This window comes from Hyperolius riggenbachi, chromosome 6 (genome assembly GCF_040937935.1).
Source record: "Hyperolius riggenbachi isolate aHypRig1 chromosome 6, aHypRig1.pri, whole genome shotgun sequence".
NCBI lineage: Eukaryota > Metazoa > Chordata > Amphibia > Anura > Hyperoliidae > Hyperolius > Hyperolius riggenbachi.
This window is the reverse complement of record NC_090651.1, coordinates 283398054-283421273: the sequence shown is the minus strand read 5'-3', so window position 1 is coordinate 283421273 and position 23220 is coordinate 283398054. Positions and strand designations below refer to the sequence as shown.

Below are 23220 nucleotides of genomic sequence, written 5' to 3'. Positions count from 1 at the left end.
TCATGCTTCCATCTGCTGAAAAGCTTTATGGAGATGAAGATTTCATTTTTCAGCACGACCTGGCAGCTGCTCACAGTGCCAAAACCACTGGTAAATGGTTTACTGACCATGGTATTACTGTGCTCAATTGGCCTGCCAACTCTCCTGACCTGAACCCCATAGAGAATCTGTGGGATATTGTGAAGAGAAAGTTGAGAGACGCAAGACCCAAAACTCTGGATGAGCTTAAGGCCGCTATCGAAGCATCCTGGGCCTCCATAACACCTGAGCAGTGCCTCAGGCTGATTGCCTCCATGCCACGCCGCATTGAAGCAGTCATTTCTGCAAAAGGATTCCCAACCAAGTAGTGAGTGCATAACTGAACATCATTATTTGAAGGTTGACTTTTTTTTCGTTTTAAAAACACTTTTCTTTTATTGGTCAGATGAAATATGCTAATTTTTTGAGATAGGAAATTTGGGATTTCATGAACTGTATGCCAAAATCATCAATATTAAAACAATAGAAGGCTTGAACGACTTCAGTTGTGTGTAATTGAATCTAAAATATATGAAAGTCTAATGTTTATCAGTACATTACAGAAAATAATGAACTTTATCACAATATGCTAATTTTTTGAGAAGATCCTGAATTTCATCTGAAGAGAAATGCAACATAACAAGATTTCTTCTTAACATAAGGCCTTATTCAGTTCACTTTTCTCCCGAGTTTTCTCCTAGGTGATATTTTTACACCTTATCCAAAAAAATGTATTTGAAACCACCAGGAAGCAAGAAAATACTCAATCATTTTGGCAGTACTTTCAAGTACTCACTGGGCCCCATAGCAAAAAAAAAATGTCTCAGCCTCCAGTAGACAGAACACACATAGTACACACTCACTTACTCTCTCACACTCAGCCTCCAGCAGCATCAACAACACATTCACATACACTTACTCTCTGCACTACATTGCAGTGATACTTGTGTCCTGGTTAGTGGGCTGGATCAGATGTGGCTGCTGCTATATCCTCTGTGCACGAGGTCCACTAGGGAAAAAAGAGGCAGGGCCATCAGGTTCCTGCATGGCATTTTCTCATCAGTGCTATCTATTGTCCGCTGCAGTGCACAGAGAAGTTAATGACGGTCAGGGGTAAAAGGGGCGTGGGGGTGGGGTTAATAATACAATTCACAAATGTTTTAAAATCAATAAAGGCAAAATGTTTCCTGCACTCAGCCCCCCAGCCCCTCCCCCCCCCAAGCCCCTCCCCCCCCCCCCCCCCACACCCCACACACACACACACAGGCTCCATATTATCCATATTATTACTCCATCATTGAGTATTTTTCACCTACTTTTTGGTACTTTTAAAGTTGCAGAGTGCTGAAAAGCTGTTTTAAACAGAAGTTAAATAATTATTTCCTAGGAGAAAACTAAGGAGAAAATAAATATGTACACGTCATACTTACTTCCATGTAGCCTACTCATCAATCCCATTCTCCTCTCTGGCGTCCTGTTTGTCCACTGTGATCAACATAATTCTCTGTCCTCCATTTTGAAAACAGCCATTACTCCATAACAGCATCCTGGTCAGCACACTGCTACACTGTAATATCACCCAAATTAGCCATAAGCAGGGGCAAACCCAGGAATTTTAAAGGGGGGGGGGGGGATTCCTGAAAGGTCTCTCTCAGCCATGCACAATACAGTATAATAATATAGTAGGACATCATACTGGGTACACACAATACAATTTCCCGTCCGACTGACAGGATCTGACAATTATTTACTAAATGTCTGATCTGCTCCCGATCAACAACGGGTTAGACCAGGAGCAGTTTGGATACAGATAATGAGGACAGCCAACATTGGTAATGAAGGGGAAAGTGAAGCATTCACACAGCAGGACACAGGGCTGTACTCATACCTGACTCTTAAGTTCCCCAGAGCTGCTCCATGCTCTGTACACACGCTGCTGCTCCATGCTCTGTACACACACTGCTGCTCCATGCTCTGTACACACGCTGCTGCTCCATGCTCTGTACACACGCTGCTGCTCCATGCTCTGTACACACGCTGCTGCTCCATGCTCTGTACACACGCTGCTGCTCCATGCTGTGTACACACGCTGCTGCTCCATGCTGTGTACACACGCTGCTGCTCCATGCTGTGTACACACGCTGCTGCTCCATGCTGTGTACACACGCTGCTGCTCCATGCTGTGTACACACGCTGCTGCTCCATGCTGTGTACACACGCTGCTGCTCCATGCTCTGTACACACGCTGCTGCTCCATGCTCTGTACACACACTGCTGCTCCATGCTCTGTACACATGCTGCTGCTCCATGCTCTGTACACACGCTGCTGCTCCATGCTCTGTACACACACTGCTGCTCCATGCTCTGTACACATGCTGCTGCTCCATGCTCTGTACACACGCTGCTGCTCCATGCTCTGTACACACACTGCTGCTCCATGCTCTGTACACACACTGCTGCTCCATGCTCTGTACACACGCTGCTGCTCCATGCTGTGTACACACGCTGCTGCTCCATGCTCTGTACACACGCTGCTGCTCCATGCTCTGTACACACGCTGCTGCTCCATGCTCTGTACAACCGCTGCTGCTCCACCCAAATTCAACTGTAGCAGGTAAAGAAAGGGACAGTGCTTTGAGCTGCAGGATACCTGCAGATATTCTGGTGTCTCAACTTGTGCCTGTCCCCAGACACTGCACCAGCCATGGTCTGAGGGGGAATTCTGGGCAGCTGTAATCCCCCTTTGCGTTTGCCTATGATAGGGAACAATGGACATCACCTTGCACATCAGTTGTCCTTTCAGTTGACAACAATTGATATATTTCAGTACTGATAAAATCTTATCAGAAATGGAAGGAATCACTGTAAGGAGAAAACGGTGAGCTTCTGAGAGGAACTGATGGAGAGGTAAGTATGTAATATTCATTTGCAGGTACATCATGTTTTTATTTTAAATAATTTTACTCGGTTTAAATAATTTTACTTTAACATTATGACAAGAAGCAGGAGTTCTGACTAGTGTCTGATAGCCTTTAACCTGAATACTGTACATGGTTTTCCTACCTGAACTTACACTATGAAAAAAGAACATCAAAGTAAGGCTTTTCTTATAATGCATATGTATGCTTCTTTAATCTTCCTTCCTTTTCTATCAGGGCACTCTGGTTTCCTCCCACATCCCCAAAACATACAGATAAGTTAATTGGCTTCCCTCTAAATAGGCCCTAGACTACGCTACATACACTACACAATACAGTGCATACATAGACACAGGACCAGGGGCGTAGCAATAGGGGGTGTAGAGGTGGCAACCGCATCGGGGCCCTTGAGTAAGAGGGGCCCCGAAGGGCCCTCCCTCAACTACAGTATTAGCTCTCTATTGGTCCTGTGCTCATAATAATAACATCTATAGATACTTTAAATAGTAGTGATCATTAACAAGCTTTTGCCCATCTCCTTCTAGCACCTCTGACACTGTAGTTGTCATTGGCAGGTTTTGGTGCGCCGTATCAATTGATATATATAGAGTGCTTGGGGGGCCCCATGTAAAATTTGCATCAGGGCCCACAGCTCATTAGCTATGCCACTGCACAGGACTATGGTAGGGATTAGATTGTGAGCTCCTCTGAGGGACAGTTAGTGACAAGACTATATATACTCTGTACAGCGCTGTGGAAGATGTCAGCACTATATAAATACATAATAATAATAATCAGGTCCCCTTACTGAATGTAGTTGACCTGTTTCATGAACTATCGTGAAGTGAACCTGCATGATTTTCTGGAACACAAAGGGAGGCTTAAAGGACACCAGATGCGAAAATAAACTAATGAAATAAACAATTGTATTTATCCTCCTTCTCCTATGAATGGCTTTTTAAGATATTCCAGTTTAATTTTATATTTAAATCTACTTTTTAAGTTTTTACTGTTTTATTGCTTTTGCTCTATGACACATTCACTGAAGTATGCCAGAGCTAAAATCTTTGAACTATTGACCCTTTTCAAATCTCTTTCCTGCTCTCAGAAGCCATATATAATTGTAATACCTATCAGTGAGGGTCACACTGTAGTCTGAAACAGTCCTGACAGGAACTGCCACGTACATACCTGATGTTTAACTCTGAAGAAAAAAAGGAAGACAGCATAGTTATTTGTAAGCTAGGCACTGTATACATGTCTATCTCATCATGTCACATGTCACCTTGGGTATCATTTAATGCTATTGTGCAAGCATTGTTGAGTACTACTGCCTATAATACATTTTTGTTGTCAATAATTGTTATTGATTTTCAAATAAAGAGAACATGTTATACATGAAAGAACAAACATTAAATGAGTCCAAGTTATACTTTATGACAAAACAGGCAAAATACCAGGGATAGTCCCCAGCGGGACGCAAGAGAAAACGTATGTAAAAATTCCAATAAACATATAACATCAGCATGAAACCATACAAATAACGTTCCTACATAAAATGAAGGGGAAATAAAGCTCTCTTACACCAGTTGTAAAGTGTTCTCAGGTATATGTAGCCCAGATACGTTGAAACCCATTAGGGAAGGTAGTGTGACACATGGAGGGAAGAAACCAAGCAGAGACTGTCATTAGGCTTCATAAGTCTCTGTTCAAGAATCTAGTGCCTGCTATAATACATTTTTGAAATATTTATTTTTGCTGCACCCTTGAGGATAAGTTAGCAGTGTCAACAGACGTTAACTGACCATTAGGCGTTACTTGTTAGCTGCTGAGCTGACCCTGCTGTATTATGCTAGACACACACTATGAGATTTTCTCGCAGATTTACTGTCAGATCGATTATTTTCATCATATCCGATCTGATTTCTGATGTTTTTCTGAGCATTTTCTGATCGATTTCCGACAGTATTCCGTTCACTTCAATAGGAATTTGATCGTAAAATGCTCAAAAATAGAAATAGAAATCAGATCGGACATGTTGGAAATAATCGATCTGACAATAAATCTGCCAAAAAATCTCATAGTGTCTAACTAGCATTAACCCCCCTGGCGGTATGAAAAATTCCGCCAGGGGGCAGCGCAGCAGTTTTTTTTATTTTTTCTTATTTTTTTAAATCATGTAGCGAGCCCAGGGCTCGCTACATGATAGCCGCTGCTCAGCGGCATCCCCCCGCCCGCTTCGATCGCCTTCGGCGATCTCCGATCAGGAAATCCCGTTCCAAGAACGGGATTTCCTAGAGGGCTTCCCCCGTCGCCATGGCGACGGGGCGGGATGACGTCAGCGACGTCATTGGGAGTCCCGAACCACCCCTCGGCGCTGCCTGGCACTGATTGGCCAGGCAGCGCACGGGGTCTGGGGGGGAGGGGCTGCGCGCCGCATCAGATAGCGGCGATCGGGCGGGGGCCGGCGGCGATCAGAGTGCTGGCGCAGCTAGCAAAGTGCTAGCTGCGTCCAGCAAAAAAAAAATTATGAAAATCGGCCCAGCAGGGCCTGAGCGGCACCCTCCGGCGGCTTACCCCGTGTCCAGCACGGGGTTACCGCTAAGGAGGTTAAATTGCAATGTTACGAACAGCCACTTATTAGAGCTGTTTTCAGCAGACCAGCCAAGGCATTGATGAATAGTATTTAAACTCTAAAGAACTAAAACCTAAAATACATAAGCAGTTAATATTTCTGTTAGTAAAACAATCATACATGTGCTAGAGTTTGCAAAATATTAGTACACATGCTAAAGAGTTCTTGACCGAGTTGGGCGGTCTGGGGTCATCCTGGATGAGAATCTAGTGTGTGTACAGCTTGTGCGAAGCGTTGCAGAGAGATTCAGAGTGCTGGATTCCTCCCCATACCCTACCCGCCAGAAGCTGCTCCGTTGTACAACGCATCATGGTCCCCACTCCATAACAACAGACCGTGTCTACTTCACTCGCACCCAAATTCTCATCTGGGGGTTAAGTCCTGATACCTGTGGGTGACAAGCTTTGTACATACATGTGTATTTAAGTGACACTGAAGCGGAAAAAAACTTGTGATATAATTAATCATATGTTTAGTACGGATAATTAATAGAACATTCGTAGCAAAGAAAAGAGTCTCATATTTTTATTTTCAGTTATATTGCTTTTTTTATAACGTTGCATCATTCTATCATATTTGCAATTACAAACTACACTTTGTATTTTAAACGATAAAGCAGAGCAGAGCTAATGATCCTTTGAACTCCCTTGCAGTAAAAGCTTATCTGAAGCTTTGTCTTACTGTTTCTTTGATGTATAATTGCTTCAGAAAATAGGACTGTCTCGCACCTAACGCTGGAAATATACGGCAGGGGCGTACCTGGGTAATATAGAGCCCATGGCAAACACTGAAAATATGCCCCCATCAGAGCCCCCTTCACCTCTAAAAACAGCATCCTTTTTCACGTACATGTGTTATGATTGCCTGTGTTTTTTGGCTCGAGATATTGCTTAAGGTACTTTTCCGGAGTTACTTCTTATTCCCTCTCTGTCCTATTTTCTAACACTAAGCAAAGTGCATCCTACATATATAAATTAAGTAGCCATGTTCCCCAGATAACAATAATTAATCTGATTTGAGATATAAGTAATGTGGAGGCATGGGGGCGCAGCACAGGGGCAGGCATAGGACACAGCACAGGAGCAGCTTGGCGCCCATGGTGCTGTGGCGCCCATGGCATGCGCCATGCCTGTACCCCTCTAGATACGCCTCTGATATACGGTTCATTTTTGAGCCATTTAGCTGGCTCGATATATAATTTCCGACATGTCCGATCACCTGCTCGATCGTTTCGCCACTTGATTTGTGATAGCAGTGAATGGAAAAAGATAAGAAAAACGAGCGGAAGATAAGAGAATCAACTGCAGAATCAAGCGGCGAAACGACCGAACGGGAGAATCAAGCGGCAAAAACGTGCCGTGTATGCCCAGCATAAGTTGGGTCGGAGAGCTCAGAGAAGCTCTTTTGCACAGATAACAAATGAAGTTTCTTAACTCTTCCTGTACTGGAAACAATATCAGACTCTGTTCTTTGCTACAAATGTTCTATTTCTTTGTAGCTGTACTACACATACAGTTCATTATCTCATATGTTTTTTTATTTATTTTAGATTCCCTTTAACATTTACAAACAGATTTCCTGTATTTCCAGCCTCTCTTATTTGTAAATCTGACACAAGTGACTCATCTTGACAATTTATCCTCAAGGTAGCCATATATAGTACCTAGCGATTCTGATTCAATCGACAAAGTGATCGACTTTATTGGGGAATGGAAGTTGATCAACTAGTGACCCACACACTGCATGCGATATCCTATGCAATTCACCTTCACTAATCGATCTGACCGATGTTGTGTCTCCATGCTCTGAATGCAAGAATCGATTTGGAGTCGATTGAAAGATAAACAGTAGCCGATTCCTATGCAATCGACCGATATCTTGCATCCTGCTGGACTGAGTTGGTAGATTCAGCATGACATTAGCCACTTTTCATTGATTGGGCATACTGGAACACACACTATTCCCTCTCGGTTCTCTCTCGATTCGATAAAAGTATCAAATCGAATGGTCAATCGTACAGCAAAATCGCTAGATGTATGGGCACCTTTACATTCATTGAATGAACTATGAGGAAAGGAGATGTGAAAATGTAAATTAAGCAGGAGTTAAGCACCCCACCCTATAGGCTTAAATCAACTCCTAGTGTACAGCCCCTGTTGCCTCTGGAAAAAAGATGTCACCTACTTTTATACAGCAGGTAGATATTAATGGGGAAGGGTTAGTATAGGTTGGTGCAGTAGGTGGCTGCAGTTCTTGGTCCTGTTGTAGTCAGTGGAGGTTATAGTTAGGGTTGCTCGTCGGATTCCGCGGAATGGAGATTTCCACGATTCCGGTCGGAAATGAGCAATTCCGTTCCGGTGAGCCGGAACGGAACATCTATATCGGTAATCGGAAGTAGCGGAATTTCTATGCGGAATTCCGTTGGAATTTAATCAGAAGCATGTAAAAGCTGCATTTACTGTTAGGCAGAATTTTGAAGCCAATCAGAAGGATCGGAAGGTAGATAGACCCATCACAGAAGCTTAAAACATGCTGATTTCTGCATTAAAATTGGAACTTCTGCAACAATTAGTCTTAACAAAAAACAACCAATCCTACGTTAGCAACCAGCTCCTAGCTACTTATCATCAGCTATCCCACCCATTTTGTATATAAGAGAGGTGTGACAGTCACGAAGCTTGTGGATTTCAGTTAGTGATGGGAATTCCGGCTCTTCTCGGAGAATCGGCTCTTCTGAATCGGCTCCCATTAAGGAGCCGGCTCTTACGGCTCTGAATCGGCTCTTCATTAAATATCACTAGACACCACTCAGAATCGGACTAAAAGCCCCGCCCCATCTCCATGACAACTCCAGGCTGCTTCTCTGACTGGGGCAATCCCTCCTGCTACTGCTCTGCTCTGCCCCAGTGCGCCTCATACACACGGGGCAACTGTCGCCCAGACAAGCGCGTGCCACGTGTTTGTGGCGACAGTTGTGCCCCGTGTGTATGAGCCTTTAGAAAGAGCCAGCCAGGCCGCAGGCTTAGTGTTTGACAGAGTGAGAGAGTTAGGGGATTGATTAGTTGAGTGTAGTGCAAGTTTTAATTTTTTTTTTAAGTTCATTTTTTTTTTTGTTTTCTTTATTTTGTTTTTGATTTATTTTCTTTATTTCACCCCCTTATTTTCTTATCTGTTTTTTAGTTCAAGTTAGGTGGATTTATTTTACTTTGGTTCTGTCGTTCATACCCCTTACCCAATAAACTTTTTGGCCCCAAAACAATGGAGCTAGAGCAGCAGCAATTTCCTGCCACTCCTAAAAGAAAATGGAGTAATGGTGGTGTTGGTGGATCACGTCAAGTATGTGATCAGGTTGAGGGTGTCGGCAGCAGCAGGAAGCGTTCCCCCCTGATCAGAGATGTCTTCCCTGTGTTCGCACACAGGAACATTTTGACAGAGCAGCAGGCGAACAGAGTTGTTGATTATTTCGATCAGGAACCCTCTACCCAGTGTGAGGAACTTGAAGGTAGTTGCAGCAGCACCAGTAGTGGCTGGCCAGGTTCCTCATAACCAGAACCCGACCACAGCTGCTTCTCTTGACGAGGTTGCTTCATCCCAGTACTCTCCTCCAGAATTAAAGCACACCTATGTCAATGAGAGAGATGTGCAGAAGGATTGGGATGAGGCATTGGAGGAGACCATGGGACCAAGGTCCCAAGAAGTGGTGGGTTCTGTGGTGACAGAAATGGCCCGTGTTTTCTTCATCCAGTAATCCATCACAACTGGATACTTGTGTCACCACCAACTAACATCACCACCAGTCAACTACAGAGGTGTTTCGTGGCCAGGTGGAGGGTCCAGAAGAGTCACTTATGGGTTCCAGTGCTTTGGTTGAACTGGATGATGTTTTGGATGATGAGGCGGCTGATCCAACGTGGTCACTATCTGGTGGGTAAGGCACTAACAGGCATGAGCAGCATGGAGAAACAGAGCAGACGATTGGCCAGCAGCCTGCAAGTGCTTTCCCGTCTGTCAGTACTCACCAGTCCAATGCTGAGCATCAATGTGCTAGAACAGGTCGCACCACTGCTCCACATGCACGCACGTCCCTTGCATGGAATTATTTTACTGTTCTGGAAGAGGATGAATCCAGGGCAGTCTGTTCTGTGTGCCGTAAATCGGTGAGCAGAGGCAAATGGGGCAGCGGGCTCGGCGCTTATTTCTGATTGTCCGACGTGGTGGAACTCCACCCTCCACATGCTGGAGAGGTTGTGGGAGCAGTGAATGGCGGTCGGGCTATACCTGTCTCAGACATCTTTCTCCAGAACAGGGCCACTGGACTACATTACTGGGGACCAGTGGCAACTGATTGGACAGGTGTGTAAAGTCTTGGAGCCATTTGAGCAGGCAACAAAATTGGTCAGTGAGGAGCACTGCAGCATATCAGAAGTGCTCCCTATTGTCTTCATGCTGGACAAGGCTCTTGACAAAGTGCTCGGACAGGGGGAGGAAGCCCTACTGAACAGTGGTCAGTCAAGTGGGGGAGTGAGTGAGCAGGCTCAAGTCCTGGATGAGGAGGCAGAGCTTGTGGAAGCGGAGGAGCCATTGTCCGGGGGTGGGAAGAAGATTCTGATGTGGAGCTGGAGCATGACGACAGTTCTGACAGCCAGGAAGAGGTGATTAATGGCAGACATCTCTTCCCTATGGCTGCGCATATGCTCCAGTGCCTCCGTAAGGACCCCCGGATTATAACTTTAAAATCAAGGCTCAACATGTGTGTGGCCACCATCTTAGATCCCCGATGCAAGGGGAAAATGCGGCAGTTCATACCCCCTCCCAAGCAGATGCCAGGATGAGACACATCCGGGATGCCCTTCTTTGTTGGGTAGAAGATGTGTTTCCTGAACCTGTATCCCGGACCCAAGCTACCAAGCCTCATCATACTCAGCAAAGGTCTGGTGGTCCCACTCCCAGCAGCAGCACCAATAGCCAATCTGTGAACCTGCTGAGTATGTTGAAGGAATTTTATCAGCCAATGCCAGATACTCCTTGTAGCAGCAGCACCACCAGAGGGCAAACTAGTCACCGCCAGCAGCTGGCCCGTATGGTGAATGATTACTTGGGGTCGGCCAGTGCTCCAGATTATATGGAGAGTAATGATGACCCCATGGAGTATTGGACAAACCAACTGGATACCTGGCCTGAACTCGCTCAGTATGCACTGGAGGTTCTTGCATGCCCCACCGCCAGTGTTCTTTCTGAGCGAGTATTTAGTGCTGCAGGTGGGGTGGTCACCGACCAACGGCCCCGTCTGTCTACAGACAATGTGGACATACTAACGTTCATTAAAATGAATGAGTCATGGATCAATGATAATTACAAGGCCCCTCTCACTGATTCATGATGAAGATTAGACAGATTAAATAAAAATTTTGCTGTTTTTCAAGCCTCAAATGGTCTCCCTCTCAAACTCTGCTGCCTATCACTATCATCGCATATTTTTGCTTTTTAAGATCATAAAAATGCAGCTTTTGCAGCTGTCCGACTTTATATTCTATGGTAACCCTATGCTTTTGGCCTACAACTTCTCCTGCTGCTCCAAAAAAAATTATAATGACTGCTGTGAAACCACCTCTAGGTCCCATGGCCTACAACTTCTGCTTCGCCAAACAAAAATTGTAATGACTGCCATGCGCCATATCAATTGTTATGTATGAGTGCTTGGGGAGCCCCAATGCTAAACTTGCACTGGGGCCCACAGCTTCATAGCTACGCCACTGCCCCTGTGCTGGTCCTCAAAGATCCCCATCCGCAGCTCAGTTTCGCTTTCTTCAGTTGCCGTCCACTGCACAGTACTGACTGCGAGCGTCCTCGTTTGTGTCCTGCGCAGGCGCTGTAGAGATTTTCTCGTACTGCGCCTGCGCAGGACGCTTCCGGTGCCAGGGGCTCAAACGAGGATGCTCACAGCCAGGGCCGTGCAGGCGCAGTGGCTGTTGACTTGCAACTCAGTAGTACTGAAACTGCGCTGCAGCGGGGAACCAGAGGACTGGCGCCGGCACAGGGCGGCTGCAGGCGCTGGCAGAAGCCACAGGTAAGTGAATTTCTTTTTTTACTATCTCCAGGTTCCCTTTAAAAATTAAAAAATAATGTTTGACTTAAAATGGAACTCCTGCCCGCTGGATCTATTACCAACAGCAACATATGAGCACATTATTCCCCTTCCTACCCCATCTACAAAAACCTTCTACGTTGCGCACCCTGCTGTCATCCCTCCTTTCCTACCTTGAGCAAAAGTGCATGCTGCTCAGCTACAGCCAAGGGAATTTTGCTGTATGAGCTTGTGGCCTGAACTAAAGATCAAGTACCTATACTTACAGGCAACGACAGTTGTAGTGTGTGCACAAACTTCAGAAGAGGTGTTACAACACAACCACAGACATAAAAAAAGGTATGACTGATGTTCTATTGCTCACCATGCTATCCAGTACAACATTTTTAAGTTCTTACATATTAGGCCATTGACCAGCCCTGGCTTTATTTTTTCCCCGCAGTAACGTCAGGTAAGATAGCTACTGTCACAAAACAAACAGTTGATCTATTCCACATATGGCTGCCTTATGCTGGGCATAAATGGATCGTTTTTCCCTTATCAATCGAGCCGCTGATGGCTCGATTGATAATATCCGACAGGTCCGATGACCCGCCGGATAGATTCCCCGCTCGATCCCCGCAGGCGGACAATAGTAGGGAATCGAGCGGAAGATAAGGAAGCGCCCGCGGGGATGAGCGGGAATCGATCCAGACGGCGGCGGGGACGAGCGGGGACAGTCGATCCGGCGGCTAATCGAGCCGCCGGGTCGACCCATGTATGCCCAGCATAAGTGTGGCGATCCAGTGGGAAATACTATCCACACCACCAACTGAATATGTTTAGTAAAGTTGCAAGCGCAGTGTCGGTAGCCAAATCCACCCTGACCCCTCCGCAGCCGATACCCTCTTTATCTTCGCGGCCACACTCCCCTACGTGTACGAATGCAACCACACTGTGTGCTAGTGGCATCACACCTGCGTTGTTGCACGGAGCCATTTGTCAGGAAGAGAAAAGCCACGCACTAGCGGCTCTGCGCTACTGCGAAGGCACGGGCCATACTTCACCCCTGCGCTTGTACATGGGGGGCTATTAAAGATCCAAGATATAATCGTAATATCAAATGCAAACAAAATCGGAATTGTTTGGACCCACTAACGCAAGCTGTTATTCACTTCGTTCAGATTGAAAGAATCAATCCAAAATACAGATCGATTCCATTAACATACCTCCCAACTTTTTGAGATAAGAGGGACACATTAAGACAAACCCATGCCACACCTCTAATCACACCCCCACCACACCACTTGCAATGCATATCACAATGTATTCAGAACCAAAAGATGTTTTATCATTTAAACCACACGGGTCCTCTCTATCATCATTAGTTTTTCTTCATTTTAAGATTTGAAAATAAGAAAGAAATATATCAATTTAATTGATGGGAATAAATTTTAGACTCAAACACATTTGTCAGTAGAAAAATCCATATATCTACATAGATCTGTACATCAGTCCTGAAAGAGGGACACATGGGGAAGAGAGATAATTTGGTTCCCAATGAGGGACTGTCCTACCAACAGAGGGACAGTTTGGAGCTATGCATTAATCTGATCAAATTAGATAGCTGCTTTCTTTCCAATAATGGGCCTGAATAATCATTTCCAATTGATATTATGATCGAATTGTATTAATAGCCACCTTATAATGCTGCCCATACGTGGTACCATTTTTTTTCATCCAATCTTACCATTTCCATTTTTAGTATAAGGGTAAATTAAGTGAATATACAGGAAGGATAATTTAGGCAGTTTACATTACATGGAGATGGTAAGCTTGGATGAAAAACGTGTACCATGTATAAGCACCATAATGGTGGCAACCAATGATCCAATCTTTTTGTCCAATCTTATTTCTATGTAATATAAACGATTGCCTAAAGCAGCCTTTCTCAACCTTTCTACCCTGGAGGAACCCTGCAAATAACTTTGGGATATCAGGGAACCCCTGCAAACAATTTTTTGATCTCGAGGAACCCCTGCATTTATTTTGGAGGAGGCACGGTCTTTAAAAGTATGTGTGGCTGTTTATTTCACTACCCCTATTACACTACCACTCATTATACTGTCTCCTGGCCCCCCAATTTAGTGCTTTTTGTTGAAGTATCACCTACTATAATGTGCTCTATTATACTACCCCCACGATGGGGGAAAATGCCAAGGAACCCTTGCAGAGTAATCGAGGAACCCTGGGGTTCCAGGGAACCCTGATTGAGAAAGCCTGGCATAAAGTATCCATTCTGAGTGTATTCACTCAGTTTACCCCTTCTACTTCACAGATTCGGTAAGATAGAACAAAGGAGATGGGATTATTAGAAGCCACAATACTAGCGACTGCACACAGCGTCACTGTAGCAGCACGCAGCAGCTTGCAGGTTCTTTTGCACATGCGCAAGAGTGGAAGGGAAGATGGATCCCGACGCACCGCAGTACTACAGACAAGCCTGAGCAGTCTAGGGGTGGGCGTGTTCGAATGTGTGCATTCCTGACACGCCTGGTACGTCACTTCCCGTTCAGGCCTTCTCCTGTGTGTATGGGTGCGGGGCGGAAGTGGACACGGAGCCGATAGCAGCAGTAACCGGTGTAAAGATGGCTGGAGCCGATGGAGATGATTCCCTGTATCCTATCGCTGTGCTCATTGACGAGCTGAGGAACGAGGACGTGCAGGTGAGGCGGCTGCTCTATAGCCGTACGCTTCAGTGCTGAATGAACGGGTGGTGGACCGGTGAACGGAGGAGGTTGCTCGATCATTCCTGCAGTGTCATTCAGCTATGCTTATTATTATTATTATTATTATTATGTAGTCGCTGCCCGCTGGCACTGTGGTCTCCTTCATGGAACCATCCTTCTTCCTAGACCTAGGGAGAAATCCAAAAGGATAGGATAGGCCTTGATCAGTTACAATCACTGTGATTTTTATTTCTTAAAAAAAAAATCTGTTGTCCTTCAGAAGTTATCAGCAGTATAAATGCTTTGAAGTGTACTTGAATGGGAAAAAGTGCCCCTATGGGGTACTCATCTAGGGAGGGGGAAGCCTCTGGATCCTAAAGGGGCTTCCTCTGCCATCCTCCACAGGCCTGTTCCATTATTGGGACCGAAAAAGAGCTTGCCGACAGGTTGCAGGCGTTAGCCATTTGTCCACAAAAAAAAGCAACGGAGGACCAGAGGATGCCGTGGGAAACCTCATTAGGATCCAGAGGCTTCCCTCTCCCTAGGGAAGTATGTGGGCGCTAGTCTACGGGACCCAGCAGGAATCCTCATGGGGAACAGTCATTCAATCACAGTTCCCTCTTATACCTGATACACACGATGCAAATTACTGTCAGATTGACGGATCAATCGATTATTATCGACAGGTCCAATCTGATTTCAGATCGTTTTTCCATTCACTTCTATAGATCAGAAAAACTATTGGAAATCAGATTGGACCTGTTGGGAGATGATCGATTCCACCATCAGTCTGACAGGAAAATGCATACCAGTGTGGGTGTAGTTTACTACAACCTGTTGAAAACTTTGCAGTTTTAAAGGTGCCATCCACCCAATAATGTTAGCTGAATTTCCCTAAGAGGTTTCCTTCTGGGTCCCCTAAAGTAGACTACAGCCAGTATGTGTTTTTAAACTCGAGCTTGTGTCTTTAAAGAACAAGCGACACCCATGCTAACCTAGAAATAAAAAACACATATATAAGTAGATAAATACTACTTCTACTTACATAACAGATGTATTGTGCTATCCATGTAATGATTCCTGTGAATTTTACCAAGGAAAAGCAGAAAATCCTATTCTAGGCAGTGGCCATCTTGCCAAGCTAATGCTGATATCCTATCCTCCCTGACTCTTGTTTTCCCTCCTCCCTTCTCTTGCTCATTGTGTATTAATTTGCTGCCCTCCTCCCAGAGTCTTCAGACACTCCCACTGAGGTGTATACTAACAACTGCACTGTCTCTTTTTTTTATTTACACATCCAATCACTGAGTCACCTCAGCCTTGCTTGTAAACACAAGTGATCAGAGGGTGTTTCTGATAAGCAGCAAGACAGGGAAATAAATGGAAGAGGAGGAATATATTATAGATAAAAAATAAAACTCCCAGCATTCAACTGTTTGGCACTAGGGCCAGTGCTCCTAAAGTATGTGATAACTTCAAACCATAACAGCAGAAAAAGTTTAGCAAGTTTTGAATGCAGGATTAGCATCTTTATCACTTAAAGGAGTCATCAGGGAAAATGTAATAAGTGCTACTTACGGGGGCTTCCTCCAGCCCCAAGCTTCCAGCATGTCCCTCCCCGCAGCCGTTCGCCGCAGCTCGCTCCCGGGCCCTGAAGATACTGCTCCTGCGCAATCGGCGCTGTCAATCACCGCCACGTGGGCTGGAGAGGACTGCGCAGGCGCAGAACTACTCTGCGCAGTCCACTCCGGCCCACGTGACGGTGATTGACAGCGCCGCTCGCGCAGGCACAGTACAGGCCTGGAGGTCGCCCTGACGTCATCGCCGGGGACCGGGGCGGAGCTGCGGCGAACTGCTGCGGGGAGAGCTGCCGCGAGAGACATGCTAGGAGCTTGGGGCTGGAGCAAGCCCCCGGTAAGTAGCACTTATTTAATACATTTTCCCTGATGACTCCTTTAATACACTCAGACCAGTTACTGTTGAAATTTGATTTTTATGGTGACAATACCGCTTTAAAGGTACACTGAATAGACCTAAAAAAATACAATACTTAACTTACCTGGGCATTCTTCCAGCCCCCCACCTGTAGCCCGTGACCCCGTGAGGTTCCTCAGTGTCCTCTAAGTCCCCTCCGCTCTCCCACTGGCAGTTCCATTAGCTGCAGGGCCCGACCAGGAGTCCTGTGTATGTGCAGCTCGTCTTGATCATATTCCCATCGCCGTGAGTGTTCTGCACATGGGAGGTTCATTCTTTCAAGAACCATGCATGCACAGAACGCTGATGGGGACAGGCACGTGATCAAGGCGGGTGCATGGACAGGTTGGTTCAGTGGTTCGTGTAGCTAACGGAGCTGCCAACAGGAGAACAGAGGGAGCCCAGAGGAGGCTGAGGGACCTCGCGGTCTACGAGAGGCTGGAGGAAGCCCCAGGTAAGTTCAGTATTGTAGTTTTTTTTTCTTAGCTCTATTCAGTATCCCTTAAAGGGTACCTGTAGTCAACATAAAAAACAAAAAGTTACTTACTGCAGTAGGGGGAAGCCGCTGGGTAGTCCAGAGGCTTCCCCAATCTTCCTATGCACTTCCTGCGCTGCACTGGGACCCTCTTAAAAATCTTCTACATTAAAGTTGAAATTGACTACAAGTACCATTAGAGGACTCCCCAGCCCCCTCCCCCCTCGCCAAACTATAAATGGTTATACAGCAATCTGAGTAGTCATTCAGATTTCTTGGGTCCACAATCAACAACCTGTCACCATCATCAAGAAAGCACGACAGAGGATGTATTACCTAATGCTGGGCATACACGGGTCGATCCGGCGGCTCGATTAGCCGCCAGATCGACTCCCGCAGCAGTCCGGATCGATTCCCGCTCGTCCCCGCGGGCGCTCCTTGTCTTCCGCTCGATTCCCCGCTATTGTCCGCCCGCGGGGATCGTGCGGGGAATCTATCCGGCGGGTCATCGAACCTGTCGGAAATTATCAATCAAGCCATCAGCGGCTCGATTGATAAGGAATTACCGTGTATGCCCAGCATAAGGCAGCTGAAAAAGTCTGGCCTACCACAAAAACTAATGGATCAGTTCTACATTGCGATCATAAAAATCATCATGACATATATGACTCATGGTTCGGCTCCTGCTCAGTACTAGAAAAGGTGAGACTGCAGCACATCATCTGATCAGCAGAAAGAATAATTGGTTGTAGCTTTCCTTCCCTGTAGGATCTTTATGCTAGCCGGTGCAGAAAGAGAGTGACCAAGATTGCTCTTACCCCTCTCACCCTTCTCACTCCATCTTCCAACTTATGCCATCAGGTGTAAGATACCGGTTAGTCGCAACAAAAACTTTCAGACACAGGAACAGCTTCTTCCCTCAGGCAGTAGCCATGCTTAATGCAGAATCATGCTAGATCTACTAGGACTTGGAAGCATTACGGCATAAATTGAAAATGAACACTTCTCACCCTATTTACTGCTGCTATACCTTACGTACTGTCCTTGACCTAATATGTATACTGTCTGTATACAATTGCGGCCACGCTGCAAAGTAGGCCTGCACAGTAGCATGGAGCTGCTTGTACATTTGCTTTTTTTTTTTGCCTCTGATGATTCCTTTGATGATTCTTGTAAGGGGCCAAGAATACCTAGTTGGGAGAGACCGGGAGCCCAATGGTGCAATATCGTTAGGTATAGGGAGGATAAACTCATATAAATATATACTCACAAAGGTGGGTTGCAGTTCCTGCAACCACCGTATAGGCATATAGGTATTAGAGGCGCCTACACTCTATCCCCTATGCTATCAAGGCATTTTGTATTGACCTGAGGAAGCGGACCATGACAGATGAAACACGTTGTCAGATTGCTTTTAGAATAAAAACTTTTTTCCAGTTGAACTGGTGTCTCTATCTTCTGGAGAGGTAAGCAATTGCCTCTCTTTTTTATTATATAATTTTTTATTTGTATTTAAAAATACTAAAACAGAATGAACATTGGGGGCCTCTGTCCTACCCACTACCTTGCACTAACATGTCCGATTGATGTTGGCCTCTCTGTTGGACATCAAAGAACAGTTGGACAGCAAAGAAAATTAATGTCAATTGGGAGCTGGGCAGGAGAGACTGATGGGCCATAGCGCTGCACTGCATTGAACATAGTCGATTTGCTTTGCATGGTAGGATTCAGTGCACTCTAATCAGAAAGTGATCAGTTTGCTACAGTTGGAAACATTTTCTGCCAGGAGATTACTTGGAAAAAATGATTTTGCATTACAGCTTCAAGACAATAGTGCTATTACAAAAGCCTATTGGTTAGGCTGCTTATTTCTTGATGTTGGCAGGAGTGGTAATAAATCATTCTGTTGGACTCTTAAGATACCCATACATCTAGTGACTTGGAGGCCGATCAACCATTTGATTCATCAAATTGGATAAAAATCTGTGCAGCCAAGTGCATGCCCGATCGACGATGCAACCAATTTTGGGCCGAACACGTTGATCGGACATGCTGCAAGATGTCGGGCAGTCATGGTCAGTCAGATGTGCGGCAGAAATTGCAAGTGATATAGGGACGAGCAACGAAACCCCTGACTCTGTTTCCCCCTAATGTTAAATGTCCACTGTCCACTGCAGGTTAGGGCTTAAAAGGTGTGTTATTAGTGCGTTAATACGTCTCCCATAAGAAAAATTACGTGGACTGGTGGGAGTGAGGAGAGGAACTGAGAACAAGAACATCTGTGCTTACCTTAGGTAGCTTTGCCTCAGGTCAGGTCTGCTTTACCCCTCTAGCAGCCAAATAAAGTAAAATGTTTATATTATTATATATCAGAATCAGAAACAGGTTTTATTCACCAAGCATGACTGGGTCGTGCCCGGAATTTGGGTTGGCACAGAAAACGGCTCGGATGGGAAGGCAATAATCTTTAAGACCATGGATGACAATGCAACCATAAACAACAAAAACAGAACAAAAAAGAAAAACCAAACAACCATAAATAAGTAGTGATTGTCAGTACAATAATAAAGCGCCTTTAACGGTGTGACACTGGAGACTGGAACACACTAAGCAGCAGCTGATGCAGTCCAAGTTCGATTAGAAGATTTTGCCCCGGCTACAGTCCTGGGGGAAAGCCACTGTATAGAGTTCAAGAGGTTGACAGCAGAGGGGAAGAAGGAGTTCTTATGCCTAGCTGTCCCCTGGTGGGGATGGCCCGAAGGCTCCTCCCAGATGGGAGTCGGTTAAAGTAGCGGTGGCCTGGATGTAGAGAAGGTCGAGCATCGGGAGGGGTTTCCCTTCTATTCTCTCTGCTGACCTGAAGACCCTCTATAGCTTGTATCTGTCTCTGTTCGAGGAGCCTCAAAGCAGCAAAGAGGTCGGCACCACTCCAAACGTGAAAAAAAGCTCTTTTATTGCATCACCATTGTGGCTTAAACAATGACAAACGTTGTTTCGGGCATAGCCCTTTTTCAAATTGCAGCAGCCATGTACAATCACACAAGTGCAGTGCCTTAAATACCCCACCTCCACTAAAATCACCAATCTGTGACCTACTGGGCGGGGACATGTGGTGGACCTGATGGGGCTAATATGTAAAACAGGATTAACCATTTACCTGCCAGCAGACACTCCACGGAGAGAAATTGTTTGCCTCTGATCGTCGCTATCAGAACCGTGACGTCGGCATCACTTCCTGGCCACTTCTGGCCAATCAGGGAGACCCACGTCATCGGACGGGACCATGCGGCATCAATGCATGGCAGTACGCATGGAACGCGCCCCAAACGCGGCATGCGCTCCAAAACGCGTACAGCCAAGCGTCAAAATCGCAAATGCGTCACAAAGTACGCATAATAGCATAGCAGTAGGCATATACTCCAGTAGTGCTAATAAGTTCATCGCGTCAAACCGTACGCGTATAGGACACAAAAATACGCCATGGCCTACCACATCCAGAGCAATGCTCATAAAAATTACAACTTTGTGCTCATGTTTTCCAAAATTGGCAAAATCCACTAATGTAGACAAGCCAACAATGGCATCATGACACCACAAACAATAACAGCAGGCAAATGGTTCAATACGTCACCCTCAGCAGATCCATCACAGTACAGCCCAGGGATATCTAAAACAAAACACAAAGCAATAAAGTTAAGAACATGTATAATCATAAGTTACATATCAATCAAAAAAAATTGATCACAGGCACGAAGAATGACCCCACCCATTCACAAGAAACAGACCATCAATGAATACGAAAACCCAAGTCGTATTCCCGATTGAGTCCACCTGGCTCCATTGTCCCCAACCGTCTTATCCAAAACGCCTCCCTCTTACGTAATGCAGTTTCCCTATCACTTCCTCTCCAATCTAGAGGTACAGAATCAATAATCTTAACCTTGAGTTGTGTAACATAATGTTTCATCTGTGCAAAATGTTCTGAAACCGACTAGCCCTGCGTCTTATGTCGTATCGCCGATTTGTGTGACGAGATACGATCTTTGAGGCGTTGTGTAGTCATGCCCACATGTGCAAGTCCACACAGGCACTTAAGCATATACACAACATAACTAGAGTCACACGTGTAAAAATCTCGCAAATGAAAAAGAGTACCCTGGGACGGGTGAGTGAAGGTATTACCCTTCAGCATCATACCACACATGTGGCACCCCATACACGGGTACATCCCCATTCGTTTATTAACCGATCGTCCTTTCCTCTTTGTGTTTAATTTGTCCCGTATGGTCGGAGCCCTTTTAAAAGACATCATTGGCGGGTAACGGAACTCAGGAACCCGTGGAAAACCGCCAGATAAAATTCGCCAGTGCCGACGTATGACCCGTGAAATCACATCACTATAAGCGCTAAAAGTCGACACAAAAGGAAGACGAGGGCCAGCCGGTTTATTCCTATGTCTAGTCCGTGGACTAAATGTCTCAGACGGGTAGCCTCTTTGACGAAACCTACCAATCATTTCATTTCTGTTCGAGGAGCCAGCATACCAGAATGGATAAGCAGATGACAGATTCTATGTTGGCAGTATGAAAAGTTTGACAGAAGCTCCTGGGACATCCCAAACTTCCTCAGTTGGCAAAGAAAAAAAAAAAGTTTTTGTTGGGCCTTCCTCCGTATGGGGGTTGTGTGAGCCTTCCAGATCAGGTCTCTTGAGATGCGAGTTCCTAGGAGGCGGACGCAGGCTACCCTTTTCAACCTCAGTGCCGTTGAAGAACCAGCCCTGCCCGAGCAAGCATATGCAGATTGGATCCGACAATAGCCTCAATTCACTAAGCTTATCCACTGTCTTTAATAACTTTTCTGAGCCGTTTCTAGAGTTTATCACCATGGTGATAAGGCATGTAGTATTTAGGAAACATTGTACCTCAGGCAAACCTAAAGTTAACGCTTCTGTCTTTAAGTTAAAGGGGAACTGCAGTGAGAAGAACATGGAGGCTGCCATATTTATTTCCTTTTAAACACCACCAATTGCCTGGCAGCCCTACTGATCTATTTGGCTGCAGTAGTGTCTGAATCACACCAGAAATAAGCATTCAGCTAATCTTGTCAGATCTGACAATGTCAGAAACACCTGATCTGCTGCATGCTTGTTCAGGGGCTATGGCTAAAAGTATTAGAGGCAGAGGATCAGCAGGACAGCCAGGCAACTGGTATTGCTTAAAGGAAATAAATATGGATGACAGCCGCCATATACCTCTCTCTTCAGGCGTCCTTTAAGGAGAGATCTCAAAGTTATCATTTCAAACCTTAAAATAACTACAGAATTCTAAAGTTAAAGACAGGCTGTTGATTAACAGCATGTGAAAATAACTACAGAGGAGGTAACTTAAAGAGAAACTCCGACCAAGAATTAAACTTTATCCCAATCAGTAGCTGATACCCCCTTTTACATGAGAAATCTATTCCTTTTCACAAACAGACCATCAGGGGGCGCTGTATGACTGATATTGTGGTGCAACCCCTCCCACAAAGAAATTCTGAGTACGTACTCTTGGCAGTTTCCTGTCTGTGAACCCTGTTGCATTGTGGGAAATAGCTGTTTACAGCTGTTTCCAACTGCCAAAACAGCAAGCAGCAGCTACATCACCTGCCAACAGTAAAAATATCACCATGTAATAAATGTCAGAATATAAATCAGGGATTTAAAATATTTTACAATGGGCAAACGCTGACTAAATCATTTATACATAATTATTGTAAAAATGAAGCACTTTTTTTATTACATTATTGGAGTTCTTTAAGGACTGAAGTGATAAGATAACTCTTCCACTGTGAAAACTTATCTCTACACCTTAATAAGGCAAGCTTCTTAATGCTGGAAATACACGATGAGATTTTTCTGTCTATTTACTGTCCAAGGTTGTTTTTGATCGATTTTTCGTATCAATTTCCATTCACTTACATAAGAAATCTATCAGAAAAACGGTCGGACATGTCAAAAATGATCTGTCGAACCATCTATCTGCTGAAAAACGTATGGCGTATTACCAGCATTGTGAATTAACACTGAACATACTGATCAATGTGTGGTAAGGTTTCTCTTGCCTTATCACCAGCATGATCTTAGTGAATTGAGGCCAATCTCAGCTGCATGACGGTTTCTGTTATTCATACACTTGTGCAGCCAAATAGATCAGCGCAGGGCTTCCAGGCAACTGATATTGTTTTTAAAAGGAAATAAGTATGGCAGCCTCCATATACTTTTCAGGGCTGTGGAGTCGGGACAAAAATCTTCTGACTCCGACTCCTCAGTTTATGAAACCACGACTCTGACTCCAGGTACCCAAAATGGCTCAGACTCTGACTCCTTGACTCAGACTCCTTAGTCTAATACTTAACAGGGCTGTGGC

General features: G+C 45.2%; 1 protein-coding gene across 1 annotated transcript in view; it reads left to right on the top strand.

The window, feature by feature from the left end:
* Positions 1-14189: 14189 nt before the first annotated feature.
* Positions 14190-23220, top strand: part of PPP2R1B (protein phosphatase 2 scaffold subunit Abeta) — a 49194-nt gene continuing 40163 nt past the window's right edge. The window contains exon 1 of the mRNA XM_068240936.1: positions 14190-14361. Within this exon, the coding sequence (XP_068097037.1) occupies positions 14284-14361 (78 nt within the window). The 5' untranslated portion in view covers positions 14190-14283. The remainder of the gene's footprint in view (positions 14362-23220) is intronic.